The following is a 15,642-nucleotide window of genomic DNA, read 5'->3' as shown; positions in this document are numbered from 1 at the left end:
ATTCACACACACACACACACACACACACAAAAAAAAATAAAAATCCCCCAAATTTTAAGACCAGGTCTAGGGCTGTAAATATTTTCGAATGACAACTTAAAATTGGTGTATTTCTCATACACAACTATCATATGGTCCTACACTACAACTTTTATGATACTTGGAAGTTTCCTTATTCACTTCTATTAAATATAAGAGTGTGTGGGAATTATTCTTCAAAAATTCACCCTCCAAGGTGTATACTGATAGAATTTTCTTTTCTTTTTTTTAGGAACCAACATTTAATAGCGCTGTATGTTGCTGATGTCCACTAGGCAAAGCCATTTTATAAAACATTAACTTGAACCCGACCCGAAACCCGTAAGTTTTTCGGGACCCGTCGGGCTTGGCTTGGTTAGCAGACCTCTAATGGGGGTATATCTTCAAGGTAGAATCGACAAGAAGGATGAAGGAATCACACAAGGTACTGGAAAAAAGTTAACTGTGGATATGGATGGAGTATAAACTCACCAGCAATAAACTACTATAACTATTTTTTTTTTTTCTAAAAGAATGCAACAAGGACTAGTGGGTAATGTGGGCTGAGTATGTCATACTCTGTCACAGAGCTCATCATCTGGAAAGCATTGCGTTATTGTGTACACAAACATCTGATAAACAATACAGATGAAATAGAAGATGGGCAAATGGTCAAAAAATGCCAGATGGACTTCTGGGCATCATACGTATCATAGAGGTGCTTCAGAGAGGTTTAATGCTTTAAAGTCTATGGAAAAAGGCTCTCTCTGTGGCAGAAAAAAACAAAACAATTAATTTATGTTAGGATACCATTATGATTATAATTTGAATGCTTTTAATATGCAAAAAACCTTTCAAGACAAACCACATGGTTTCAGTATTTACATTCAAACAGGTTTTCATTGACGTCTCAGTCTAAACATAAAAAGACAATAACAAGTTTAAAATGACATAAAGTTGATTATAGTACATTCTTCTGCAATTTTGCCTATTTTTCTCTCTCAAAGAATGTTTACTTACGTGTTTCCAGTTTATAACTTCCACAAAATCATTACATTTCTCTAACAGCTTGTAATATGTATGAAATTATAAGGATGTGGAAAACATATGTAGGAATCTGCCCCCCAAACAACAAAACACATAAAATCACATCTTTCGCACCCTTGTAAAAATCACTTATACAGTATGCTCACATACGCCAAGTTAAAAAAAAATCAGAAAAAACAGGTTGCCAGTTTGGTGCACAACAGAATAGCATTTCCCCCTTAGGCTATGAGCCTCCACAGATGTTTCATTCAGTCTTTGCAGCATTTGGCCACTCTAAAAGTGCTTCAGCCACTGCATTCCCTCCCATTGTACTGTGAAGGAGAGCGAGAGCGAGGGAATGACAGGGACAGGCTGTTTACCACCACCCCCTCCTTTCTCCCTGTGTTAGCTCGAGGGAGGGAAAGAGGTGGGGGTTGGGGGACATTGGGGCGGCAACACAATTGCGAAGGGTCCAGCTTGGAGCTCCGGGCGGCACAGAGGGTCATAGAATGGAGCTCCGCGTCTGGGCCTCCCGAATCCTGAATCCTCCGGGTGGGTGGTCTCCACTCTCCACACCCATTCTCTCTCTCTCTCTCTCTCTCTCTAATTCACCCGCTCGCTCTCTCGTTCTTCTGCTATCCCAACACCTCCAAGAGAAACGATTAGCTCATCCACTCTGGCCAGCACTTGAGCTCTGATGTGGCAGTCAGTGGCACAGACTGGATTCATTCAGAGCTAGATTAGAGAGCCTCATGGGTGAGCTGCGTGGCCAGACCCACAGAGGGAGCCGCTGCCTCTGCTGCTGTGAAGTTCTGCTGGTGGGCTCTTTTCACTCGCACTACTAACTGGGTGGCAGTTAGCAGTAATCCTGTCACTGATTACCTCTGGCATGAGGAAATAAACAGTAATAAATGAATATACAACCGTCCTCCATCAACACGCACGCACACTTTCAAACATTTACAGACCTGTGCTCCTTTTTCCTGGTCCCCACATGTCAAGATCACACACATTTCATTTGGTTCCCAACAATATAGACAAAACTTGACCTATACACACATACTTGTTAAGGTTCTTGAACCAAATTGGACATCTGTCGATATTTCAGAATGAAGAGGCTTTTGAATTATATTCCAATATTCTTTTACATTTTTAATGTTTTTGAAAGAAGACTTATGTTCACCTAGGCTGCATTTATTTGATTAAAAAAAATACAGTACAAACAGTAATATTGTGAAATATTTTTATAATTTAAAATAACTGTTTGTTCTATTTGAATATATTTTAAAATGTAATTTATTCCTGCAATGGAAAAACTGAATTTTCAGCAGCCATTACTCGAGTCTTCAATGTCACACGATCCTTCAGAAATCTAATATGCTGAAGTGTGGTGCTCAAATAACATTTCTGTTTTTTTTTTTGTTTTTTTCAGGATCATTGCAGGAATTTTTTTTTTCTATGAAAAAACCTACTTTTCAAACTTTTGAACCGCAGTGTACACTCTTGTATTAATTCACATTTTCATAAATGTAAGTATATATTAATATAGAGGTGTTTGATTTGTTGGATACTACAAGAGATGATCCTATTGTAGGTCAATACAATAGGAAGTCTGTTTATTAATTAATTTCTGAGTTACTGAAGAGTATTCCTGTAACAAACTTCTAATGCTTCTCATACCTACAGTGACACCTTGTGTCAATATGTGGTTTTACATGATGTCTTTGAGTGCAGTAACCAGATACTGAACCTGCATCCAGTGAGTATTCTGCTGCCCTAAGAAATACTGTCACTGTCTTCAAGTCTTTCAGTGATATGTGGGTCAAAGACGAGACATCCACATCGATTTAAATTTACTAAAGTGATTTTATGTACATAAAAAATTTTAAATGTAAGTAAAGTGTCTACTTTCATGTTTCAAATAAATTTCATGAAAATAATGTCAAAATATGGGTAAAATAATGTTGCAAAGTTTAAAATTATCATTCAGTGTAATGGTATGGACTTTGATTTTATCATTACATCTTTAAATAAACATAAAAAAAAAAAAAATCCAAGTTAAAAAATATATTTGTTTTCTTTGCATTTTCAAATACATTTTAAAAGGACTATGTCTTACTGTTTTTATTTTTAAGTATTGAAATAACCAGGGGACTTTTGTCTCAAATATGCAGTTTGTTAGAGGTCTGTGACATCATCAAAAGGCACCCTGAAGACCGTGATGTGCTGCAGCAAAATTGCTCTTGAATATGTGATAATTTCACCTTTTCATGGTGTAGCAACTTAAGTTACAAAAAAACGTCATAAAGTAAAATGCCAAAAAAAAACAAACAAACAGAAAACACACACATAAGTAAAAGTAAATGTTGTGAATCTGCAATGTCTGACCCAATGTTTGTTTGTTGGCTTCCATGGCTGCAATACGCTGTGTTTTCCGCCGACTTGTAACTTGGGCATAATCACACTGACCAAAACAAAAACATTCATTCCGACACGGAACGCATATTTCAAAGTAAAATTTGTAGCATTGGTTTTCAGAGAAGTATGTGAACTTTGCATGTTTCCTAAATATCTGCAAACCTATTAAGGTATTTTTCATGCTTTAGTATAGTCAAAAAATTACATACAGCACCTTTAATGGACAAACTCACTATTTGAAATAGATGTCCAGTTGAGTGCCTGCAATATAAGCTGAAGTAGAAGTTTCGTCATTCAGGGTGTTGCAAATTCTCGGTTACACCACAGTGTTTTCTATTACACTGAATGACTCACCAGATAACAATTTTTGTGCCTTATTTATATTACAGATAAATGAGGAATGTTTAGCACTGACAACTATGTGTTAAACTTAATAAATATTACTATTTTAATGTTTTGTTTTGTTTTATTTGTGTTATGAATTTATTTTAGATGCCCATGAACAGAGAGAGTTGCTAAGCACTGTAAAAAGCCAAAAAGCTGAAAAGTAAATGCTTAGTTGGCACTCTTAAGACCTGATCACACCAAGAAGGATAACTATAAAGATAACCATAACCATAATGATATTAGCATCTAAACCAGCATACAATAAGACTCTTTTTTATTCTCGTGGTGCAGGTTTGTCTTCTACCGCTTTAAATGCTCGATTTTTTGGTACATATAGTAAAAATTGTTACACTGAATGACATTTTAGTGGGTGTCTTCTGTAAATCATGGTAAAAATGTATGATGGTCGTTATTTTTTGCTTAGAAAAATATAAAATTAAACAGGACACATTCTAACCACCACCACCACCACCACCACCACCACAATGTAGTGAAGTATTGTAGTGAAGCATAAGTGCCTTTACCCCCTTGAAATTTATTATAAAAGTTACTGGTGTTAAATTTAGAACGACAAACATCTATGATGAAATTACTTCTGAGAGGAAATTCAGATGCACTCGCTTATGCAGTAAACCACATGTTCCTATACAGCTGTATTTCCCTTTTTAACCTTACTGCAAACAATAGATCATAATATCAAAGCTTAAAAACACAGAAAACCTGTATATTTTAATTAAACGAATAATGCAAATATAGCAAATGGGGCTTTACAAAAGTGCACAAGTTCCTTATGTGCCTTTTTTAGGCAATAGTCTGCTGCATCCTGTGTTGGTCACAGAAGTGGAAGTTACGTGGTTTCAGACTGAGCACTTGCTGTCCTAGAGGAAGGAACACTCATTTGACTAGATGCTATCACCTTTCAAGATGTGCTCCACATCACTTCATCTCCTCATTGGTATGTTTAAAGATGTGTATTTTTTTTAAATTTGGGTAACTGCTAAATTTGAACAAATAGCTCATTGAAAACAAGTAAAGGAGGATAATTAAATAAGATTCAATTTAGTAATCTAATTGATATTCTATTTTCTGTCTCCATTTTTTTGTTCGGTAAAGGGTATAAAATGCTTTCCATTGTTCATTCAGTTAATATTGCAGATGCAGTTCTAATTTATAGATGTAATAAGTAACATGAAAATGTAATAGTTGTGTTACTCATCATCTGACCCTTTCTCCGGTACAATGCAGGTGCCTTACTTGTCATTGCTGTTGAAAATGAGGTCACAACAATGATAGACAGCAAAGAAACCACCACTGCTCTAGTTTCAATGTCTAATGACAACACCACCACATTAAATCAAACATCAGCGGACTTTCCGAACAACCTCACTTCAGTCCCTCCAGACTCCAATGTCACCCCGCTGAGCACGACGGATGAGAATACGCCAGGTAGCTTTTTCATTTTGCTTGATTAGCTGTTGGTTATTCATGAGTCTACACACCTAATGCAGCAACATGGTAGGACTGTAGGAAAAATCTAAGCCAGTTTATATGCTTTGCTTCTTGCTTCACTATTGAAACATAAATGAGAACCTCTAACTGAAATAAGGTCACACCTTTTTTTCTTCTTGGCCAATAGATTCGCCTACTCCTCATCCTTCAGATCATCCACAGACCAACAATGTCACCTCAGACGATTCTCAGGAGAATGTTCCAAAATTCAGCACAAGTAAGATTAAAAGCACAGCCAGCAAAATAACCAGTAAGAGAGAAAATACTGTGAAATGCAAGCATATTGATCACAGATTGAGTTTGATTGTGTTTTAATATCCAACAACTGTAGTCTGAGTTATTTTTATCCTTCAGATCATCCACGGACCAACACTGTCATCACAGATGATCCTCGGAAGAATGTTCCAAAATCCACCAAAAGTAAGATTAAAAGCACAGACAGAGTAATAGCCAGTAAGAGAGAAAACACTGTGAAATGCAAGCACATTGATCACAGATTTGATTCTGTTTTAATATCCAAACACAGTAGTCTGAGTCACTCTTACACAGGAAGGAAGCTTGTGGCCTAGCAAACTCTTAAAACTGTCATAACCTGCCAAAGTAAATTATTTATATCAACTACCTAAAACAAGCAATTTACTGTAGGAATAAAAGTCAGCTGAATAACAGTTAATTAATCCTTTGTTTACCACAAAAATTAGAGCAAGGCATTGCATATATATATATATATATATATATATATATATATATATATACATACATACATGATTTATTATTATTATTATTATTATTATTGTTACAGCAACTCAAGCAAACACAGATAAAGACAAAGGCAACGGACTAAGTGAGTGATTTTTTTCTCTCCTTATTGTCAGTGTTTTTTTATTCATGTTTCATTTCAGTTTTCTTGTTTCTTTTTAATTGCCGGGGGAAAAATAGAGTTGTTATTGATTATTATACTGTTTTTTTCTCAACAGCTTACATAATTATCCTGATTATTGTTGTCGTGTGCATATCTGGGGTAGTAGTTTATTGTTGCCTTCAAAAGAATTCCAGGGTAAGAGATTTTTTTTTTTTTTTTTTTTGTAAATTAGTTGGGGTACATTTGAAAAGCAATAATACCATTTAATAGCCTTAATTTATGGCTCCCTGTGCATTTGATATTTTATAATTATTACAGTGGATATACAAACTACATACTGATCATGTTTGTTTAATGCAGAGGTACTCCGTGGACTTGCATCCCAAACAGGAAGATGCTCATATCCCACTCAGCACAGTGGATGCAGAGGTGTTTGACACCACATCAGACAAAGGTACCAGATATTCCTAACTCTCCATCACCACAGGGATTTCTCTAACTACACTGACTGTGCGTTATACACTGTTCCCCAAGATATACAAACGTTTACTCCTGCTGAGTCCACCGAGCCGTTAAAGGACCCTGACCCTGCGAAGGAAACTGAAAAGCCAGAAGGAGGGAAAGGTATGAGACAGGCAGCAGATTTCTGTCTGGTAACCACTTCATCCTGCGAGATGCATTAGAGCTTAAATGAATTTCAACACAAATGTTCATATGTTATGATTTTACAAGGAAAAACAAGGAAATCAGTACGTTGAAAAAACCTGCCATGTTTCTGAACCCAAGTACACTGCAGAAGTGAATCGTTGTTATTAAATAAATAAATAAATAAATAAATAGAAATTACATAAATACTATCATTCTAAAGTTTGGGATCAGTCATTTTAAAAAAAGAAATTAATAGTTTTATTCAGCAAGGATGAATAAAATTTTCAAATAAACTTTCTATTCAAAGAATCCTGAAAACTACTGTACTAAACTGTACAGCAAAAATGATTTTAGTGAAGTACTTTTTTTTTTTTTTTAATTTTAGTAAAAAAAATGGTTTTACAAAGTTCCTTTAGTAAAACCACTGACTGGAAAGCTGAATAAGATCAAGAATTTGTTCAACTAGTTGCAATAACGGAAAGCTCCACTGGATGGACTTCTAAGACAAGACAGAATATAGATCTATTAGACTCTCTTCTCACGAAAGACTACATTTTACACCTATGACAAAACAGCAATTAAAAAAAAAAGAGGCATTGTCAAATTTAGGACTGTACATCCAGTTTCTTAAAAGTGACTCCCTTGCAAACTCCATGAACGTCAAATTGCTTAAGCCCTTGCAATATCCAAGATCCTTCAACTTCCTTCAACAGGGTCATTCTGAGACAAATCAACCAAATTTCGGAAACTTCCGACTCATTTTTTTTTTTTTTTTTTTGTACAAAGACAAACATAAATAGTGATGAGAGCCAAAATATTAAATGTCTCAGATGTATATTTATTGAGTAATCCACTATTTTATAGAGGGGTGTCAAAATGAAAATTTTCACCTGAGATTTGGAGCCAATGTACAGGGCTGTAAAAATTACTTTAGAAGGATGGCAGCATCATTATTTTAATTTTAAACTCAGATTGGTAGGTCTATTAGTAAAATTTGTTGACTTTTGTAATCTTTGTTTCATTATATGCCAACAGTGACTGTTCAAAAATGGCAAAAAGCACTTTTTTTTTTTTTTGCCTCAAGTTTCCATAACTATAATTCAAGAAGTATTAAAGATATCCTAAAGGGTTAGTTCAACCAAAAATGAAAATTCTGTCATTTATTACTCACCCTCATGTCGTTCCACACCCGTAAGAGCTTCGTTCATCTTTGGAACACAAATTAAGATATTTTTTAAGGAAACTTGATGGCTCGGTGAGGCCTGCATTGCCAGCAAGACAGTTAACACTTTCCATGCCCAGAAAGCTACTAAAGACATATTTAAAACAGTTCATGTGACTACAATGGTTCAACCTTAATATTATAAAGTAACGAGAATTATTTTAGTGTGCCAAAAAAACTCCAAAATAACGACTTTATTCAACAATATCTAGTGATGGTCGATTTCAGAACAGCTCTTCATGAAGCTTCAAAGCTTTACGAATCTTTTGTTTCAAATCAGTTGTTTGGAGCGTGTATCAAGCTGCCAAAGTCATGTGATTTCAGGGGGGGGGGTTTGGGGCGTGACTTTGGCAGTTTGATACGCGCTCCAAACCACTGATTCGAAACAAACAATTCGTAAAGCTTCGAAGCTTCATGAAGCAGTGTTTTGAAATCGCACTAGATATTGTTGAATAAAGTCGTTATTTTGTTTTTTATCGCACTAGATATTGTTGAATAAAGTCGTTATTTTGTTTTTTGGCACACAAAAAGTATTATCATCACTTCATAACATTAAGGTTGAACCACTGTAGTCACATGAACTGTTTAAAATATGATTTTAGTAGCTTTCTGGGCAATGAAAGTGCTAATTATCTTGCTGGCAATGGAGGCCTCACTGAACCATCGGATTTTATCAAAAATATCTTAATTTGTGTTCCGAAGATGAACGAAGTTCTTACAGGTGTGGAATGACATGAAGGGTGAGTAATTAATGACAGAATTTTCATTTTTTAGTGAACTAACCCTTAAATATCCTTTTAGATTCGGGTTCTTTACAAACTTTCCTTTTGGAAAAGAAAAATATTAACAAAATCAAAAATTTGAGCTGGGGACCTGGCTTTTGCACTGAATATATACAATAAACAAAACAAAATTGAAGGAGAAAAGATATTTAAGGGTTCCAGCTCTGAACAAAACTCATTTATCTTGCATGATATTGTAGTCTCTATACCAGCAACCATTATCTCAACTGAGCCTGCTTGGACATGTTTCAGTGTTAGGAAATGACCACTTTTGACCAGAGGCAACTGTCTTTGTGTCTAATCCCTACCATCTGGAAAACGCATAACAGAAATAAAGATGACTTCGGCTGTCTAGGTTTGCTCATAGGAATATAAGAAATACTGCTTAGAGATGTGGGCTCATAGTGCTTTTAATGAATCTACTGTCCTGTTCATTCAGGTAATCAAAAGAGGTAATGCAAATTAATACAGATGGTTAAAATTCAATTCATTTCACAGATGTCTGTTTAGTTACATTTTTTTTTTTTTTTTTTTATTTGTTAATGTGCTCTTTTGTTAGAGCTCTTTCCCCAACAATCTATTGAAAATTGAGTACCACTTTACAATAAGGTCTCATTTGTTAATATTAGTTAATTTATTAACTAACATGAACAATAAGCAATACATTATTAATCATTGAGCAATAAATTATTAATCTGTATTAATGTTAGTGTAATCTTTGTTAATGTTAATTAATAAAAATCCAGTTGTTCATTGTTGTTCATGTTAGTTCACAGTGCATTAAAAAATGTTAACAAATACAACTTTTGATTTTAATAATGTATTAGTAAATGTTGAAATTAACATTAATTAAGTTTAATAAATGCTGTAGAAGTATTGTTCATTAGATTAGATGATGTTAACTGTTAAATAATAAAACCATATTGTAAAGTGTTACCAAAAAAAAAAAAAAAAAAGGAGAGTGAAGGTGATTGCAGTTTACTGGAAACAATGGCAGCTATGCGTTTCACCCTCGAAACTGTTGCAACAGGAAATTACTCTATTTGCTTACCAGTCTAGGACTTTGAGGAACCTTAGAAGTTCCCTTAATAACGGCGTTGTCATTTTTTCAACACTACAAAAAATAGATTATTTCTTTACACAATATCAACCGTAGAATTTATAGGGGTTCAAACTGACCCAACATAGTATGCTTTTTTTAAAATATATTTTATTAAAAACATTTATTTATGTGATATTCAATGAAAACTCAAAGTTAAAATAACAAGCACGACTAACAAAAGGAGGTAGTGGGGTTGTTTGCCTACAGCAAGCAGTTAGAATGGCTTAACGGCACTTCTTCCTATAGTCTCAATTTCTCTTCAAGCTCCCTGTAATCACAGGATGGTTCTTTTTCCCACCAAAATCCAATGCCTGTCATTGACAAGCTCCACATGTTACATTTTAGTAACTAATGGGTCTCAATCTGTTTCCTGACTTTAGCGGCTTTATTTACTGCAACCATCTCCGGGTCTAAATAAACCACACAGTGGGAGAGAGTGAGTAACAATGACAGAGGGATAGAAAATGACCATGGAGGAAAAAATTTAACAGAAGTGTGCACTGCAATGACATAGTTGCTAATGGTTTTACGATGCCCCTTCATCTGATAAGTGCTGACTTTCCAGTCATAAGGCTCCGTTTCAACCACCTGCTATTCTGGTTCTCCCACTGCTAATTTTCAAGATTTACTGCACTGTAAATGATAGGAACACAAAAGGTTTGAGACCACTAAGGCCAGACACCCAGGTGTTTCATGTGCAGTTTTAAGAGTAGTTAGAGTTGTTGGGAAACAAGTATACAATATGTTTAGTGTTTTAGTTCTATTCACACTTGAAAGGTACCAGATCAAATTTGTTTGAAGATCAGAGGCCCCTATTATACAGTGAATTCGGTTTTCAGTTCATTTGATGAAAATTTGTTTCGGTGTTGGTGTGAAGAGACATTTTGTGAATATTAATTTTGCTCTTTATCTGAACCGACTATGACTATTATGACTATTTAATTATGGAATAAAGTTCTTGATATACTCACAGAGAAGTTGAACAACATTTTTGTTCTTTGCTTGGGGGTAAAATGAAGTTCGAAATATATTTTCAGCAGTATTCTGTAAGGGAACATCCTGATGGCATCCATGCTGCTGAGAGCGGCATTTAGATGAATATGTAAATATGTGCCATGCACTTTCCTCTCGATAACACAATAAACAACAAAAATGACTAATGAGAAAACAGCAATTAAGAAAACACCTGATCATAGAGATGTGGATATGTTTGCACAAGCTCTGTGATTCGGCACTCCAGTCACATTTATTTATTTACCACTTTATACAATATAAGCAAACAGCTTTACAGTGTTAAACATGAAAAACCAAAAAACAGTGTTAAGGCCCCAATATAGTTCAAACGAAATCGAAGAACAAACTGATGTGACGTCATTTTGAACAAAATCAGGCCAAAATGAAGTTTGTTTTGTGTTCATTTTAGGAGTTCGAAACGGCTTGCCAAAGCGAACTCTCAGCAAAAGTTTGCTCCGGCTACAAAACACCTACGTACTACAACCCGAATTCCGGAAATATTAATATGTTTTTAAATTTGAATAAAATGAAAACTAAAAGACTTTCAAATAACATGTGCCAATATTTTATTCACAATAGAACATAGATAACATAAAATGTTTAAACGGAGAAATTTTACACTTTTATGCACTAAATGAGCTCATTTCAAATTTGATGCCTTCTACAGGTCTCAAAAAAGTTGGCACGGGGGCAACAAATGGCTGAAAAAGCAAGAAATTTTGAAAAGATTCAGCTGGGAGAATATCTAGCAACTAATTAAGTTAATTGATATCAGGTCTGTAACATGATTAGCTATTAAAGGGAAGTCTTAGAAAGGCAGAGTATCTCAGAAGTAAAGATGGACAGAGGCTCTCCAATCTGTGAAAGAGTGCATAAAAAGATTGTGGAAAACAATGTTCCTCAATGTCAAATTGCAAAGGCTTTGCAAATCTCATCATCTACAGTGCATAACAACATCAAAAGACTCAGAGAAACTGGAAAAATCTCTGTGCCGTAAGGGAAAAGGCCGAAGACCTTTATTGGATGCCCATGGTCTTCAGCTTTCAGATGACACTGCTTCACTCATCGGCATGATTGTGTCAATGACATTACTAAATTGGCCCAGGAATACTTCCAGAAAACTCTGTCGGTAAACACAATCCGCCGTGCCATCTGCAGATGCCAACTAAAGCGCTATCATGCAAAAAGGAAGCCATATGTGAACATGGTCCAGAAGCACCGTCATGTTCTGTGGGCCAAAGCCCATTTAAATGGACTGTTTCAAAGTGGAAAAGTGTTCTATGGTCAGACGAGTCCAAATTTGACATTCTTGTTGGAAATCACAGACGCCGTGTCCTCCGGGCTAAAGAGGAGGGAGACCTTCCAGCGTGTTATCAGCATTCAGTTCAAACGCCAGATGGTATGGGGGAGCGTAAGTGCATACGGAATAGGCAGCTTGCATGTTTTGGAAGGCACTATGAATGCTGAAAGGTATATAAAGGTTTCCAGATGACGTGTATTTCAGGGAAGTCCTTGTGTATTACAGCAGGACAATGCAAAACTACATACTGCAGCTATTATGACAGCATGGCTTTGCTGTAGAAGAGTCCAGGTGCTGAATTGGCCTGCCTGCAGTTCAGATATTTCACCTATAGAGAACATTTGGTGCAACAATAAATGAAAAATATGTCAAAGATGACCATGAACTCTTCAGCAGCTGGAAACCTATATCAGGCAAGAATGGGACCAAATTCCAACACGAAAACTCCAGAAACTCATAACCTTGATGCCCAGACGTCTTCAAACTGTTGAAAAGAAAAGGAGATGCTACACCATGGTAAACATGCCCCCGTCCCAACTATTTTGAGACCTGTAGCAGGCATCAAATTTGAAATGAGCTCATTTTGTGCATAAAATTGTAAAATTTCTCAGTTTAAACATCTGTTATGTTATCTATGTTCTATTGTGAATAAAATATTGGCTCATGTGATTTGAAAGTCTTTTAGTTTTCATTTTATTCAAATTTAAAAAACGTCCCAACATTTCCGGAATTCAGGTTGTACCATTGGTCCGCGAACGATAAGGTAATAGGAGATGTGCGCTGAGGCTCCACCTTCTTTCACGTTCTCTGACTCATTTCATCTGTTGAGTTTGCTGAGGTAAGATCTCCGTGGGTGAAAACATGAATACACTGGATAGCCCTTTGTAGTTGTGCTTCTGATGAAATGAGGCACTGACACTGTTTTTCATGTTTGATCCGATGCCTGTTTAAGCAATCTATTGAATAAAATGCCATATAAATAAACGTGATGTGATATGATATGATATGATTTGATTGATTTTACTATTCTCATTTGGAGAAAAGCGTAAATAACTAAATGTAAATATAATGTGAATGTGATGTGACTTTACTGGAGTGCTAATTTGCAGAGCTCGTGCTAACACACCCATGTTATTATGATTAGATGCTTTTCTTATGCTTTCTATAAAAAAATGCTGGTTTTGTTGTGTTTATTTTGTTACTGAGAGAAAAGAGCGCAGCACATATTTACATATTCATCTAAACACCGCTCTCAGCAGTGTAGGCGGCGTCAGATGTTCGATAACAGAATAGCGGTGCTCACGTATTTTGAACTCCATTTTACCCTTAAACAAAGAATGAAAAAGAACTTTGTTTAAAGTATATCAGGGTCTTTAGTGTCTCTGTCAATTAGAATTACAACTTCAAAATTTGAAATTCTATTTAATCTGTAATTCTTCAATGTTCATGTTTTTACTCGCATCTGACCTTGACAGACTGATTTCCACATCAAAGAAGGTGGAGCATCACCTACCTATTACGTACATAATTGCCACAGACCAATGCTAGTTTAAAGGTCTTTACCACCGTAGCAAACTGAATCATAAATTTTTAGGTTAGGGTTAGGTTTAGGGTTAGTTACTTGTAATATTGCATAATTTACTGTTATTACTATAATAAGTACATGTAGTAACGTGTAACTACGGCACTGTAAAATAAAGAGTTACCAATTTTTAAACTCCCGTAAAAAACTCGGACAATCTTTTGGCCCGATTTTGTTAGAAATGACATCACACCAGTTTGTCCTTCGATTTTGCTAGAAAATTATCAGGGCCTTAATTTGTGAGCCAGTGAAAAAAATAAGTGTTTTGTGTGATGTAAAAATGATATACTTTAAACTTGTTTGTGTGACACATCATCCTTTAAGAAATAATTCAGAACCATTACAAGAAGCATTGCCAAAAACATATTCAAATATTTCCTACAGAATCGGTTGATGTTAAACAAGAAAACCAACAAAATTTGTCCAGCACTCAGGCCACGGTGATCCCTAAGGACAAAACAGCAGAGCTGACTGTAGTGGATATGACTGATGGAGAACCGACGATCTCCACCAAGACCTCAATGGAATCCTTAGATGATGTTCTCAATGAAAACAACAGCAACAATTCAAGAACTAAAGGTTAGTGAGACTGTGAGAACTGTCCATGTTATGTGGACTGAGAGATGATCTGTATACCATAAGATTAACAGAGAAACAAATATACTATAAAAAATAGTGAGATATTGAGATTATTGAGTTGTTTGGATATACTAATACTATCTCTCTCTATTTACCACTCCCTTTTTTTGTTTCAGTCAATAGCAAAATGCATACATTCACTGAAATTTCTCTTGATGGTCTACTTTAAAGTAAATCAGCACCTTCACAATATTTCACAAAGATAAGTGTTTTCTAGTAGACCACACAGATATGTACAGTGCTGTGCTCTATTAGAGAGGTAAAATACATGTTCCTGGTATATAAACACACTAAAGCAAGTTCCTGAATTTGGAAAGGTGCTATAGGGCACAGATCACACATTTGTATCATGATTCACATTGGACTTTTCAATCAAGTTGCTTCTTCAACTCATACATATAGTATAGAGCATTTCATCTCTCATCACATCATATCCACTGAGCTTAACCAAAGACGCCGCTCCAGGCCTCATGTCATCAGACACTTGTGAGAGATACCACAGTTTTAATTCCCTCTGTCAGGGTGTTTTGTTGCACACCTGTGCCCCAGCAGCATTATTTCTGTTTGCAGCTTACAGTGAAATCTGTTTCTCTGTTAACAGCTGATGAGAGACCCTCATCAGCATTTCAGTACAAGATGCCCCACGGTATGAACAATGGAATGCTGATGGTGCTTTTATTACTGGAGTCATTCCACAATTTACGTGCCCTTTCATAAATGTAACATTCTTACAAAAAAAGTCATACACTAAATACTAAGACATTCTGAAAACTTTCAGCTTCAATTTTTAGGGGTCCCAAAGTATGAGACCACTAGTGAAAATGCTGCTATTTTTGCATTTTGTTACTGCATATTATATTTTCAGCATAACAAATGCAAATTTGCATATAAAGATAAAATCTATAACAAAAATAAAATACACAAAAATGTAATTATATTACATTGTATTATCAGGGCTCAAATTCTGGCACGGGATTGTGGGTATTGCGCATGTTTTACTCGTTCCCGCAAGTTTCGTGCTTCTTAACTGCACGTAAACAGTTAGAAAGTCTGATGTGTACCACTTTTGGATCCATGCTTCAGCATAATAAACTTGATATCAAATTTATTATGTTAATAAAACAACAAAGATA

At 35.5% G+C, this 15,642-nt stretch overlaps 1 protein-coding gene and 1 long non-coding RNA gene across 2 annotated transcripts in view; one reads left to right on the top strand and one right to left on the bottom strand.

The window, feature by feature from the left end:
- Positions 1 to 632: 632 nt before the first annotated feature.
- The window catches only part of LOC125272076, a 62,267-nt gene continuing 47,257 nt past the window's right edge, over positions 633 to 15,642 (bottom strand). Inside the window, exon 4 of the long non-coding RNA XR_007185760.1 lies at positions 633 to 1,928. This is a non-coding gene — a long non-coding RNA (uncharacterized LOC125272076). The remainder of the gene's footprint in view (positions 1,929 to 15,642) is intronic.
- si:dkey-27h10.2 overlaps positions 4,653 to 15,642 on the top strand; it is a 24,275-nt gene continuing 13,285 nt past the window's right edge. The window contains exons 1-9 of the mRNA XM_048196654.1: positions 4,653 to 4,804; positions 5,095 to 5,295; positions 5,486 to 5,575; positions 5,713 to 5,778; positions 6,161 to 6,202; positions 6,336 to 6,415; positions 6,581 to 6,674; positions 6,755 to 6,844; positions 14,255 to 14,449. Coding sequence (XP_048052611.1) covers positions 4,756 to 4,804; positions 5,095 to 5,295; positions 5,486 to 5,575; positions 5,713 to 5,778; positions 6,161 to 6,202; positions 6,336 to 6,415; positions 6,581 to 6,674; positions 6,755 to 6,844; positions 14,255 to 14,449 — 907 coding nt within the window. The 5' untranslated portion in view covers positions 4,653 to 4,755. The remainder of the gene's footprint in view (positions 4,805 to 5,094; positions 5,296 to 5,485; positions 5,576 to 5,712; positions 5,779 to 6,160; positions 6,203 to 6,335; positions 6,416 to 6,580; positions 6,675 to 6,754; positions 6,845 to 14,254; positions 14,450 to 15,642) is intronic.

This window comes from Megalobrama amblycephala, linkage group LG7 (assembly GCF_018812025.1).
Source record: "Megalobrama amblycephala isolate DHTTF-2021 linkage group LG7, ASM1881202v1, whole genome shotgun sequence".
Taxonomy (NCBI): Eukaryota; Metazoa; Chordata; class Actinopteri; order Cypriniformes; family Xenocyprididae; genus Megalobrama; species Megalobrama amblycephala.
Note: the sequence above shows the minus strand (reverse complement) of the source record. Positions and strands in the feature narration are given on the sequence as shown.